Here is a 14,578-nt window from a genome sequence, read left to right as displayed (position 1 = left end):
TGGTCCCTGGGGGATCATCTTGTTCCATGTTTCCATTACCCTACCAAGACCTGGGTTGTGTGCAGCCTTCCTGCCTCCCTGTGCCGCTGCCAGGAGCTTCACCTAGGTCTTGTTCCTCTCATCTTAGGTTCTTTCTCTTCTCAATTTAGTCAGCTGTTTCCCCACTTGATTTATATTTTGCCCTTTTTGTGAGAAAAATTTTAGTAAATAGCTGGAGTAATAGAGTAAGAAGTCTTATTATTAAAAACAAAACAGTGTGTTGCTTTATAACTTTAATTGTTTAGTACAGAGGAAAATAATTAGACCCAGGGAAATGTACACATTAAGAGATGCCAGAGCTTTTTTCTTTTTAAACCACTCCTTTCTGAAACTCCCTAAAAATAAAATGAAATTGCTCTCTTTTCTACATTTCACTAACAGTCATCACAATTTCTTAAACTAGTATTGTGTTTCCTGTTCTCAATTAGAAACAGTTGATCCTTGAACAACGTGGGTATCAGGAGTGCCAAGCCCCCATGCAGTGAGAAAATGTCTATAGCTTTTATCTCCCAGACCTACTCATAACCTCCTGTTGACCAGGAGCTTACTGATAGTACAGATCGCTGATTGACACATACTCCGTATGTTTTCCATAATATACACTCTGTTCTTAAAATTATGTAAGGTAGATAAAAGAAAGTGCTACTAAAAAAGTGCTAATCATAAGGGGGTTGGCCCCTGGGTGTGACACAGTTGATTAAGCATCCAATTCCTGATTTCTGCTCTGTTCATGATCTCAGGATCATGAGATGAGCCCTGCTCTGTGGGGAGTCTGCTTAAGATTTTCTCTCTCCTTTCCCTCTGCCCCTCCCCCCACTCTCTTGCTTATGTGCTCTCAGATAAATAAATAAAATCTTTAAAAAAAAAAATCATGGGGGCCCCTGGATGGTGCCATCAGTTAAGCATCTGACTCTTGATTTTGGCTTAGGTCATGATCTCAGTGTCATGGGATTGAGCCCCATTTTGGAGTCTGCTTAAGACTCTCCCTCTCCCTCTGGTCCCTCTCCACTCGAGTGTGCACAACCATGCACTCTCTCTCAAATAAATCTTTAAAAAGAAAATCATAAGTTAATAATACATTGTACTTAGGTTTATTAAAAAGGAATCCATTCAAACCTTGTTGTTCAGGGGTCAACTGTATGTTTTCTCTATGTTGTAATTTTAAAACATTTGTGAATACTCGTGTGATATTTTTATTGACTAAATTTGGGACTTAATTTTTTGGTGAGAACAGCTAAAAAAAGTTTTCAAAGGGAACATTAACTTTTTTTTTAACTCTTGAAAGAGGTGAAACACTTTCTGTTGTGTTAAATTAGCAGGTAGTCATGAGTTTTTTTCCTACGTACTTGCCTCCTAGCTGTTTCCTTCCATGTGAGAAGCAAAGCCATGTACTCTGTAAGAGAGATGAAGCATTGTAAAAGGCTTGTAGGAAGTTAAATCAGGTGAAGGCTTCTTCTGTGGACCTTCCTCTGTCTGCTCCATAAAGACAATTTTTCCAGTCGTGTTAAGACTTGGATATTTAGGACTAGTTAAGCGAAATCTAGAAGATCGCTCTTTATGAATATACAGTCTCTTCTCTGCAGTGCAATTACAGTTTCATCTACATCGCCTTGTGGGGGCTGTTACTTTTCCATAAATCGAATTCTCCATCCCCCAGTGCTGCAAACTACCATCCTCAGCCCTTACCTGCTTCATCAGTCAGGAAAGATTATGGAGAATGTTTTTTTTTTTTTTTTCTTTAGTTAAGTCATGCCTTGTTTTATAAAATTATTACCCTGACATTTTCTTCTTCACCTGACAGGACTAGTCTGACGCTTAGATCATATTTTTATATTTATATGAGAACTTTTAACTTATGCTTTGTTTAAAAAATATTTTAATGAAATACCCCAAATTTGATATTTTCTTCCCTATTACTAAAGTTACCCCTCTGAAAAGAAGTCAAAGGAAAAACTATTGCTGATAAGTATTTGAGCCCCCTTCCCCTTAAAAAACAGTGTGTTTTCTACATAAGGTGCTGACGTGCTGGCTGCACAGTTTGTACAGACAACCAAATTGGATAGGAAAAACCGAGAAGCTCCCATTTCTAAAGATGCTCCAGTGGCAACGAATGCTAAAAGGGCAAGGAAACAAGAGAAATCTCCAGTCAAAACTGTTCCAAGGGCTAAGCCACCCATGAAGAAATCTCCACAGAAGCAGAGGGTAAATCTAGTAAAAGGCAAACAGAATCTCAGAATCAGAAAGCAGCCACAGCCTGGTAAGAAACACTCTTCCTGTCAACTTACACACTGCAGTGCAGACGAATTGCAATTGCAAGATAATGTGTTGAATTAATCTAAGAATAGCTGAAATTTACCAAGAATTCCTGCTATATCCTTGAGTTCAGAGCTAACCGGACTAAGTAGGTGGGTTTCCTATTGTAAATAAATCCGTAAAGTACAGGTTTGGACCTTCCCAAAATAGACCCTCCTTTTTAGTTTATATACAGCCTGGATGTGAACAGTCCACAAGAGTGTAAGTGTACAGAGGCTTTTTTAGAACTAAATGCACACAGATGGTATTTGGAATATTTTTCTGGGCCACAATCAGTTTAAAAAGTAGAAAGTTGTAAGTTTAATTTGTCCAGTGGGAGTTCTAAAGAGCTTGTTCAAGATGCTCAGTAATCCTGAGCCCTGTGTTTGGTTTTAAAAGGCAGTAGATTAATTTTAAAAGCAGTTTTGCAAAAAGAAAAAGTAAAAAAAAAAAAAAACAGTTTTGCTTGCTTAATGAATAATAAAGTTTAGTTATATGAACAAATGACCAACTGCTCTAGTTCTGTGTTTTCAACTTCTGGACAGAAAGTACCACTCTCACCGCAGACTTCTCCTCCCAGGCTGAGCTCACATCACATCCATGTCCCCTCTCACCTCACCTCTGCATGTGTAGTGCACTTCTTCCAATCTGGCAGGGTCTAACTTCTACTTCATCTTTGGTATTGAGGCCTGCTGGGTTGTATGTGTGTTGTTTTTCTTGTTTTAACAAAGACTTCATGTCTCACACCTTTGTATTCCTATCAGTTTTCTGTCTAATCTCCCTGGTTCTACTCTTTCCCTCATCTATTTTTAGGCTTTTAAAAAACCTCACAGTGGGAATTCAAAAAATTCTGTTTTGTTGGGGTGATGGTGTTATGGTAAATGTGGGCTTTTTTAAGTTTATTGGTTTTGTTTTTTTTCCTAATGAGTGACTAATTTTGAAAAGCTTGTCCTGTGATTCTAAAACCCAGTGTTGCAGTTTTGACACATACATACCAAATGTAAAGTCTGCTGGTTTCTTGGGCAGTTCATAATGGGGCCTTACCCCACACATCAATATTTCCCTCCTGCTGTTTCTTGGCCTGTCCCTGCCCTACCACGTACTCCACGCTTCTGCACACGCATTACACTGATTTTTGCTCTTGAGCATTTCCCTTATATCACATTCTGCACAGCTAGGTCCTGCCTCCACTGTGAGGCATTTCCTGATGCTCTGTTTTTTGTTTGTTTTTGTTTTTTGTTTTTTTCCAAAGATTTTTATTTTGGGGCACCTGGATGGCTTAGTGGTTGAGTGTTTGCCTTTGGCTCAGATCGGGATCCCAGGGTCCTCGAGCCTCCAGGATCGAGTCTCACAACAGGCTCCTTGCAGGGAGCCTCCTCTCTCTGCCTCTCTCTCTTTCTCATGAATAAATAAATTAAAAAAAAATTAAAATGTTTATTTTTTTTTTTACAGAGACAGCACAAGCAGGGGGAGCGGGAGGGAGGGAGAAGCAAGCTCTATGCTCAGCAGGGAGCCTGATGTGTGGGGCTCAGTCCCAGGACCCTGAGATCATGGCCTGAGCTGAAGTCAGAAACGTAATCAACTAAGTCACCCTGTCCCTGCTGCTCTGATCCTCACTGAGCTCTCTGTTTCTTTCATTTCCTTCTGGAGTTTTGAGAACACTATGGAATCAAATTTATACTCTTTTCTAATCATTTGACATTTCTTGGTCCTCTCTTTCTAATGAATTTATAAACGTTGTGAGCACAGATACACATATAAGCTTTGTTTGCTTAGCTGTGTCGTTGGAATTATTGGTACCGAATTGGTACAAATATTTATAGATGTTTGTAGACTAATTGGTTAATAAGAGGGATGCAGTTGGGTATTGGCATAAATGGCACCCAGAAAATGAAAAGGTTTTAAAATATGTATTCAGAAATAGGCTGATTTGTATTGTAATTTTCTGTGTATATTGTGCAGCCACGTGCCAGGTTAAAATTTTAGGATTGCCTACGTTTGAAATAACTCTTAATTTTTGTTATTTCTTAATCACCTGTAATAATCTGTTTCATTTCTTATAATTGAGGTATCAGAATTTAAGAAGGCTCATTTTTGTTACTGAAACTAATGCTTTTCTGCCTTCTTTTAAATTTTCAATACAGCTTTTCATTTTTGAGCTCTATTTTTTATATACTTCATTTGGTGTTGTCTTATTTGTATTTCTTAAAAGAGATGATCAGTATTCTATTTTTAATTGATTGAGAACCTCTAACAAGTCAGTAATTAAATGATTTACCTGAGACACATATTTGTTAAAATGAAGCCTATTTCTAACTTTAGTGCAGAGTTCTTTATATTAGGCTTTACTCATAAGTGGTATCTTATTTAAGAGCCATAGTGTTAACCACAATGGAATGAAATTACAGTGAATAAACACATCATCAGATCACAAAATGGATTTTGTGCTTCCAGCAGATCCATGGGGCTGATGAGGTGATTCTCTGCTCTGGGTCCCTTCCTTCCATCTACTCCTCTTGGGGTTGCTCTTTTAAATAAAAAGTAAACAGTGGTTGATTACTTTTATCATTCCCACCACACACACACACAGACACACACACTCTGATGACTCTCGCAGACCAGGGTTTTCTCTTTAAATGGATTAATCATTGGCCTTTGCAGGCAGGTTAATAATTCATTTCAGACCTGCTGCTGCTGTTACAAAGAAAAACACAGTTGGCTTTTCTGTCCATGCACCTGCTGTGGGGAATCGTTGCCTAGTATTCTTGCGAACTCTGTCCTTCATAATAGCCCCCTCTCAGGAGACTGAACTAACATCCTGGGAATGCAAGTAGGCTGCTGTCGAGGGTCAGCTTTCTGCTGTTGCAGACAGAGTAGAGAGGAAATGTTTTCAGTACAGAATTTAAAGTTTTAGAAGGTGATGAAATTGGTGATTCTAAATGAATAATCCTATGACTTCTGATTTTTTATTTGTATCGTTACATATTCTAATGAAATACCAATATGGTTAAGAGTTGTCTGTAGCTTGAACTTAGGTGATTTCTCTAACAGAGCACTTAAGGGATGTGCTTTGTAAAAGTGTGTTAACATAATATAATATACACTTCAAACTTAGAAATCCTTCTATTCGCACTAGATTGTAAGCTCTATGAGGGCAGGAGTCCGGGTCTTTTTTTTTTTTTTTTCCTCTTTGACTGTTTCTTTAGCTGAGCAGTATACTTTGTGTATAGTTACATACATGCATTTTTGAAAGATGATTTCTTTTTAAATCAATATGCATGCTCTTTAAGATTTGTTCCTGTGGTATAAATACATTATATTAGAACTGGCAGTTGGAAGAAACCTATCTGATAGGAATATTTCAACATATAATCTGTGTAACCTGTCCAGAGGTTCTTCTTGAATATAGTGACTTAACCATTAATTTTCAATAAGCCATAGTGTACTATAGCAGAGAATTAAAATATACGGAAATCAAATGTTACATGTCCTCCTTTTCTTTTATACTGAAGCAAAAGGAGAAACTGGTTCACAACTGCCATCAGAAATCTCATCAGTTGGACAAGAAGATGTTACTAGCATAAATGCCACTCAGACGGAAGGAATCTCAGTGGCTCAAAAAGACCTCCCTGAAAACTCTATTGTTAACTGTGACTCCCAAGCCCTAAATATGCTAGCTGACCTAGCCTTAAGTGCTGCTACTTCTACCACGCCGTCATCGGAGCCCAGGAACTTTCCCTGCTCCTCTGAATCACCACAGAATGATGTTCTGCTTTCTAAAGAACATTCTGTGCGTGGTACGTCTGACCATGAATATCACAGAGGTGTTAAGAATCAAAAAGGTGGACTGTTAACTAAGCCTTCCTCTGAGAAAAAGAGTAATCCAACATTGGATTCCACCATCAGCCAAATGGAAGAGACTTGGGTTCCTGGTGATCCGCCCCCTATGGAAGCCCCATCAGCACTTCCTGAGGAAACCCTAGAGACTAGTGATGCAAGCCAAAGCTCTTTTGTTGCTGTGGAACATTCCTACGCCCTGCTCCTTGCAGAACATTCAAAGAAGCATCTACAGCAGAGGGGAATCACAGGCCCTGCCTTCGCCAAGAATGGCACAAAAGGCCCTGAAGCAGGGACCCCGGTGGGAAAGGTAATGCCATTCCGGCACCAGCACAGCACCTCCCCTCTGCAGAAGCTGTCTGAGGACCCGGGGTGCAGGCGCAAGGGTAGTTTGCTGTCCTCCAGCCTGAAAGATTCTTACTGCTCTCATACTGTTTATAGCTGTGATGGCTCCTTTAAGGTCACTTTCAAATGTGACTCAGAATATGCATTCAGCTTAGACAGCAAATACACCAACAACCCCCTGGAGAAAACCATAATAAGAGCACTACATGGGTAAGTAAGAGTGATGCTCAAGGTAGATGGATGTGACTTTTGTGCTGATAAATGTGGTGGGAAGGAGTATTTGCACTAGACTTTGGGGAAAGAGAAGTACTGTGTGTGAATCCAGTAACTTAGTGATATTATCAAGCAGTCATGTTTACTGACAACTAAGAAAATGAGGCTGGTTTTGCCACTGTTGGTGGTCCCACAGAGACCTTTTGCAGGCTGACTTTAGCCTAGTGAACAGCTTTCTATTTTGAGATACTCCTATGAAAGCCTTTATGGTCTTTGAATTATAATATTTAAATGAGATCTTAATAGTGCAGATTTTAACTCAGGTCTCTTTGAGACAGGCCCTGAGAGTGTACATTTCTAACAAGTTTCCAAGTGATGCCAATGGAGGATGACAGTCTGTAGGCAATGCTTTTTAGATTTGATTTACTCATGAGATTCAGAGGCAGAGATACAGAGGGAGAAGCAGGTTACCCACAGGGAGTCCGATACAGGACTCGATCTCAGGACCCCAGGATCACAACTTGAGCTGAAGGCCGACGCTCAGCCACTGAACCATCCAGGTACCCTGGCCAGTGCTTTTAAGTATGAGTTTAGTAATAGCTACAAGTCAGGGTGTTGTGTATGTGAGGGTTTTGCACAGTGACTGGCACAAACTGGTAAGCAGTAGCCGTTATTATTTGCAAGGAGCACTAGCTATGTGAAAAGGCACTCAGCTGCCTCTTCACGGAGTGTCTTACCTAGGAGCAACTAAACTGTATTAGACTTCTTCCCATGCTCTGGTCACAAGCTCAGGCCCATAGGAGTGTACACTAAGTGTTCCCATCTACTCAAGAGGGTCATGTCCTGAGCCTTAATCCTGCCTGGCTGTATGGTTTCAGGAGATTTTTCAGGACTGTAATCTGAATTAAGGTATTTTAACCTTAAGACTTTCCCAACTATTAGAAGAGAAACACACACACAAAAAAAAGAAACACAAAAATGGAAAAGAAATGAGTTGGCCAAACCTGGCAAATATGAGGATTTGGGTGTTTGCTGGAGCCATTATTCACATAATAGGCATATTGTGTCCAGAGAGAGTTAGAGTAATAGAAAAATCCTAGCCCAGGAGGCCAGAGACCTCTGTTGCAGTCTTGGTTCTGCTGCGTCAGGGGTCTATGATCTGAAGGAAGTCACTTTTCAAAGCTCTTGAGTTTCAGTTCCCTTTCTTGCCTCTATAAAATGAGTGGATTAGATTCATTGTAATTACTTTTTTTGTTGTTTTTTTGGTTTTTTTTTTTTTTTTTGTAATTCCTTGTTAAATGAACTTCATTTTTATCTTATTCATCATTTCATGTTCATGTATTTTTACTATAAAAATGAACACATTTAAAAAAAAATGAACAAATTTAAAACTAAGATTAAAATGCAGGCACTTAATCAACTAAAATCACCATTTTCAGGATTTTTTTTGCATGTTTTTTCTTTAAAATCTCAGGCCCTGGAACACTGACTTACCTGATAACGTGGAAGAAGTGAAGCTTTTGCTTCATATGTGGGTAGCTCTGTTTTACAGCAATCAGAACAAAGTCATACGGTCATCCCGAAAAGTGGTAGAACACAGCAACCCAGCAAAATATGTGTCTATAAATAGCACATTAGAATCATTAGAATTCAGTGAAATCGAGGAGTCCTCCAATGTGGAAAGATGTCCTGTGGACCCTCTGTTGGAGACCAACGAAACTCCCAGAGGTCACGCTGCCGAGGTGTCCTTCCCTGACACCAACTCCTTGCTTCCCTTCCTTAAACCTCCACCCACAAGAGGCTTGGAACTCTGGGTACAGAAGGAACGGAAAGACATTTTTCCAAGAGAGGGTCATCCAGATACCCCAGAAAGCCAGAATTTCATTTATTCTTGTAAAAATGAGGTAAGTAAAGCTGAGTATATGCTGACATTTGTGAAGATTTTTTTTTCTAGATATGTAAAATCACATTCAAAACATATCATTGGTTTGTTTTAGGAAGGTGGATTCCCTGTCTATGTAAAGGACTAATAATACCAAAAACTGTTTCCGTAAGTGTCACTGTGGATTGTCTGCAGGTGGAGCTTTTCTCCATCCCTGATTGAAGTAGTAGTAGTAGAAAGAGAAGGTGGGTGTCAGATGGGTCTGAGAGCCAACCATAATGGTGTCACTTACTGTATAATTTGGGGCAAATTACTTGTTCTCTCTGAGCATACTCTCTTCTAAAAGAGGTATGTAATACCTGTTCTTATTTAGAATAGGTGTTGTTTTTTTGTTGTTGTTGTTGTTGTTTTAATTTATTAGAGAGCACGAGCAGGCCCGGGGAAGCAACAGAAAGAGAGGGAGGAGCAGACTCCCCAGTGAGCAGGGAGCCCGACACGGGGCCTGACACGAGGCTCGGCTCGATCCCAGGACCCCGGGATCATGACCTGAGCTGAAGGCAGATGCTTCACCAACTGTGCCACCCCGGTGGCCTAGAATAGTTTTTAAGGCTCATATGCAGTAATAAATATTAGAAATCTTTAATAAACCTTAAACTGAAATTGAATATATTCAAAATTATTTGTGAAAACAAAAGCAGGAACAGTAAGTACGGTGCCAGACTCCCCCAAGTCAGTCAGTAGCTATTTGTAAATATGGAAAATACACTTTGTTTCTTTCTGTTGTTCTCAGCTAATGTTCAACAAAACCAGATAATCACATTTTAACTGGAGCAAATAAAAAAATCATATCAAAAGTCTCTAAGTAACTGGATTGACAAAATATGTGCCCCTTTAAGGATTCAGCCTCCCTCTCTTCCAGAATTCTTTTGCATGGGTTTGGGCACCTACAGTACCTGTCTTAACATTGAGTAGACAGTGTTTCTTTATCTGGGGTTACACTTGGGGGTTGTGGGTCCAGGGGCGGGCCTCAGAGAGTTTATGTCTCCAGATGCTCGTCGTTATCATCACAACGCACTCATCAGTGCGTTGGGCCACTTGCTGTGGGCCAGACAGTGGTCTATGCCCTGTGCTCACATTAGCTCAGTCTTACACAGCCCAGTGCCATCCTACAGATGAGGAGACTAAGGCACAGGGAAGCATGCCATTTGCCTGAACTCACATAGTAAGTTGTTAAGCCTAGATTCAAAGCTAAACATCTAGATATTTCTCAGATTCTGTGTACATGTGTGTATGTGTTTATTTACTTTTTCCTCATAGGAAAGTCCCAGATGACAGTGTCTTTATGTCTGATTGATGCTGGTGTTTTGTTGTTGTTGTTTTAAGTTTTTATTTATTCATGAGACACAGAGAGAGAGGCAGAGACATAGGCAGAGGGAGAAGCAGGCTCCCTGTGGGGAACCCAATGTGGGACTCTATCCTAGGATCTCGGGATCACATCCTGAGTGGAAGGCAGATGCTTAACCGCTGAGCCACCCAGTGTCCTGATGCTGGCTGGTGTTTAAAATACATTATTCTTTGCTTTAAAAACTCTCTTTTAATCTTGCTGAAAACATTTAAAACCAAGTTTTTTTTCTCTAGTACGTGTCTGCATTAGGTGATGCTATTTAACAAACAAGCTGCATTTTCAGTGTTTACATTGTCATTGGTCCAGCCACTTCTCTTCTCAAAAGACAATTAAAAAAAAAAAATTGGCTGTGCAGTTAAAGTTTTGAAGCTCTCATCTGTGTGTATATTTAAAGAAAAATTCCTATTTGGGGCTTTTGTAGGTATCTAAAAAAGAGAGGGATGTGCTTGATTTCTACCCTGTGATATTAAAAATCAGAAGATTCAGAACAAACTGAAATTAATTCTTGTCCATTCTGTTTTTCCTTATATGTAAATGTGATAGTCTGTTTGACTCTTGATTTTTCTTTCTGTCATTTCAGGTAATTGGGGAAAAAGCCAAACCAGACTCCTCAGATAAAGTAGAGACTTCTAATCTTGTGTTTTCTAGTATTGGAAGTACCCAAACTAATGGACTTTCTGTTCCTAGTGAAGATAAAACCTTTGAACCACTTGATAGCTCAAGAGTGACTTACAGTGATACTGTCACACAAACCACGTTCAGCAAGACTTATGATGGGCTCAGCGATCAGTCGGTGATTTGTCATAAGTCTGTGTACAGCACCCTTGAAAAGGAAGTTGATGTTTTTCATGCAACAGTACAGACAGAAACCAGTGCTTTCCAGGGCCTTATCCAGCATAGCAGCCCCATGAGCAAAGAATGTCAGCCCTCATCGGAGAGGACGGATGATACAGAGTATGTGATAATTAATCTGGAACCAGTTACTTTCACTTTTGAAGAAAATACCTATGTACCAATACAGTCAGAAGTTGTAAATAAAACCGATAAGCCTGCAACCTTTAATACAGAGTTGATTAAACAGGTGTCACCTGCCTCAAGTCTTAGGCATCCTGTGTCTGCATTTGAGAAGGCACAAACACAGGGCCTTAGGGATGTTCCCTCTCTAGCAATCTCCGGAGAAAAAGATACTAACTACCTTTGTGCCTCTCCAGTAAGTGGAGAGACTCTTGGAAATGAAATGTGTTTGCTACAGAAAGAGATTCCAAACGTTCCATGCTCATCATCACCACCTGCTAATTCAGTGATAGCAGAGGCGTTGTCATTAGTTAAAAGCTCTAATTGTTCATTACCCAGAGAAGAAATGAAACTCTCTCAAGAATTTTTCCTGCAGACTCAGAATCTCTTTGGCATATCTTCGGAAGAGATCATAGAGCCGTCCCAGGTTGAAGAAGTGGTCTCGGCATCTGCCTCTGCCACTTCGGGAGGAAATTACTCCCATAACTGTATTCCATCAGTGGGTAACAAAGCAGAGAGCTCCTCAGAACCAGTGAATGATGGGAGTGGTCTAAAGAGTGAAAATAGGAATTTGGAATCCTTTAATTCAGCATTCACCAAACAAACCAGCCTCTCAGTGAGTAAAGAGGATGCCAGCCTGGAGTCCTCAGAAGAAGATTCTGACATTGATCTCATTCTCAGAATATCGCCACCCACCAGCACCAGAGAAGAGATGCCAGCGGAGGAGCTAGAGCCACAGCGGGAGGCCCCACTGTCAAATTTGGAACTTCAGGACATGACTGAAGAAATAATCAGGCCAGAAGAGGTGACTCTCCTAGAAAACCGAGAAGCGACTTCTGCAAATTATATATCCACTTACCCTGCAGTGCCAGAGAAATCATTGGAAAGTAAGGAGAGGAAAGGTGATAATTTACAGACAGTTACCTTAATACTTTCTAAAGAAACCTGTGCCCTTGAGATTGCAGAGGAGGTGAATGTTACCTCAGACTTTCCCTTTGCTTCTTTAATTGAAGAAGTGTCACCAGCTTCTAGTCCTGACCCCGAAGATCTAGTTGAAGCAGCACAGCCATCTCAGACACAGCCTGAGATGGCTGTGTCTCTGTGTAGTTTACAACTTGCTGGTACACAAGGTGAGAGAAGCGACAGATTCTCCCAGATTGAGTCTGTAGATTTGGCCGTAACGGAGAAAGAAAATTCTTCTGTTGGTCTTACCCATCCAGTGGCACAAGATAACTTAATTGGTGTACAACAAATGCAGTCTTCTGCCAAAATGCCTCTAGTAGGAAGTAAGCATCCAGGCAGAAAAGATGGCTGTTTGAGCTGTCCTGGTAAAGTAACCAAGGAAATTGTCCCTGGAGAACATGGCGAGGGTCTCTCAGAAGAAGTGCCATGTGGTGATATGGAGCTGAGCCAGCCTGCCTCAGATGCCAAGTACAGAGAGGACTTCAAGCTTTCTCTGGAAAAATTAGTGACATCAGGAGATCCACTGCAGCCAGTTAATGTACAGAACAGGAATTCGGACTTAAGTCATCTTGTCTTGGAGCCTGGTGAGCCTCCATTTAGCCCTAGAAAGATTATTGAAAATAAGTCTTTGGCTGACACAATTGTTTCTGCAACTACCCCAACTGGTAGAGTGGATCTGTCACTAAAACAGCAGCCCAGCCCTAAAGGTATTAAGAAAAATCTCTTTAGCAGTGGTGTGAAGACAAATGAAGCCGTTTACACTCAAGCACAGTCCTTGAGCTCTGGCTCAGTTGGCGGAGCTGATACACAGACACACGAGCACTCAGAGATCCCCAAACTTGCTTTTTCCTCAGATGGTTCCAGACCCGTGAACACAGAGACTGGGTTCCAGACACAAGAAATCTCCGTAGTCAAAATGGCCAGTTTACTTAGGAATAATGATGCTGAGGCCAAGCTCTATGAAGAAGCCACAGATCTAGGAGGTGTTGACTCCCAGCCAAACACCACATCTCCAAAAGACAAGCAAAAAGCAATCCATGCACAGCAAGATGGGGCAGTGTGTGAAACCAGAGATCTGTTGAATGCCAGGCCTTTGCTCACGTATGTACCCATGGATTTTTGCCTTCAAATGGCTGTTGCTAGTGAAAACACGAGTAGAGAGCCTTGTGCTTCCATCACTCCCCAGGCTTGTGCCCCTCTTGTTTGTGAAGTCTCTGAAGAGCAGATGGCAAATATGGGCTCTGGTGAGGGGCTCCGAGCCGAGGAGGACTTGGATACCCTGGGTGGAGACGTGGATGTCAGTGTGAATTCTGACATCCATTATGAGCCACTTTCCGGAGAGTCTGATCATGACTCCTGTGGGGATGGTAGAAATCCCAAAATGGAGGCGGAGGGTTCCTGCACTTTGAGGTATAGTCAAACCAAGAAAGAAGATGCTTCAAAAGATGATTCTGACTCTTTCCAGAGCCTAAGTAACAGTGATAATGAAGAGTGGGTCTACTCTACCCAAGCCCCAGGGCTGGAGGTGGGCATGGCTCCCAGACACTGGCTTGTTGGATTCAAAAAAGAAGACAGATGTGTGCCATCTTATGTCCAGATCCGAGACCTCCGTGGCATTCCCAGGATTTATGCTAATTTCACCGTCACTAGAGAGCTCACAGATACCACGAGAACTCTGCACAGCTTGAAGAGGCACCCCAGTTTCACTGCAAAATGTGGCTTGCTCAGCTCCTGGACAAATAGCTGGCAGGTGGCAGATGACCTCACACAGAACATTTTAGATCTGGAGTATCTGCGTTTTGCACATAAGCTAAAACAAATTGTAAAGAATGGAGATTCTCGGCCCTCTGCTTCCTCCACTGGTGTCTTTCCAAAGGAGCCCCCTCTCCAAATTGGTGCTCAAGCTTTCCCTCTGACAAAAGTATCCGAGTCCCTGGCTTTGCACCCCGCCTCCCGGAGCAGAAGTCCCCTTGTGGTAACAGTGGTGCCCTCGGGCGCCAGGCAGCGGAGTCTGCGTGGGAGAGACCATGCACTGGGCACTTTGGATGGTTCTTCCTTTTGGAAGGAGAGCTGTGGTCGCAGTAGAAATCATCTTGCAAATTCCGAAAGAAATCAGACTGGGTCGTTCCACCTCAACAAACTGAAATATAACACTACTTCAAAAGAATCCCGGAATGACGTTTCACTTATTCTCAATGAATATGCTGAATTCAGCAACATGATGTTGAATAGCCACCTCGTGGGTTTCCCAGAGAAGGAGTCAGCTGTGGCTTCTGGAGAGGCCACCTCTCGAGAGGTGTGTTCACCTATCCCACGGGCAGCCTCCTATGAAGATGTGATCACAGACCTGTGTACCAGTTTGCATGTCAAACTGAAAAGTGTGGTGAAAGAGGCCTGTAAGAGCCCCTTCCTGTTCTACCTCGTGGAGACTGAAGACCAGTCGTTCTTTGTGAGGACAAAGGTAAAGTGCCAGATTCGTCCTAGACTTTGCATTATTCTGATTGCCACCCAACTTTGTTTTAGAGGTAATAACATGTAGAACCCTTGGCTTCAGAGAGAAATCATGACACGAAGTGGCCTTGGAGTCT

The 14,578-nt window shown here is 41.5% G+C and overlaps 1 protein-coding gene across 6 annotated transcripts in view; it reads left to right on the top strand.

Moving 5' to 3' along the window:
• Positions 1-14,578, top strand: part of TASOR2 (transcription activation suppressor family member 2) — an 84,150-nt gene that overhangs the window by 46,570 nt on the left and 23,002 nt on the right. For 5 of the 6 annotated variants that reach the window (XM_077897309.1, XM_077897310.1, XM_077897311.1 and 2 more), the window contains 4 exons: positions 2,054-2,296; positions 5,844-6,723; positions 8,201-8,630; positions 10,594-14,451. In XM_077897309.1, the coding sequence (XP_077753435.1) occupies positions 2,054-2,296; positions 5,844-6,723; positions 8,201-8,630; positions 10,594-14,451 (5,411 nt within the window). The remainder of the gene's footprint in view (positions 1-2,053; positions 2,297-5,843; positions 6,724-8,200; positions 8,631-10,593; positions 14,452-14,578) is intronic. The other variant, XM_077897313.1, reaches the window with a different exon arrangement.

The sequence above is a fragment of the Canis aureus genome, chromosome 5 (genome assembly GCF_053574225.1).
Source record: "Canis aureus isolate CA01 chromosome 5, VMU_Caureus_v.1.0, whole genome shotgun sequence".
Lineage (NCBI taxonomy): Eukaryota > Metazoa > Chordata > Mammalia > Carnivora > Canidae > Canis > Canis aureus.
The sequence above is the reverse complement of the archived record's forward strand: the minus strand, read 5'-3'. Positions and strand labels throughout refer to the sequence as shown.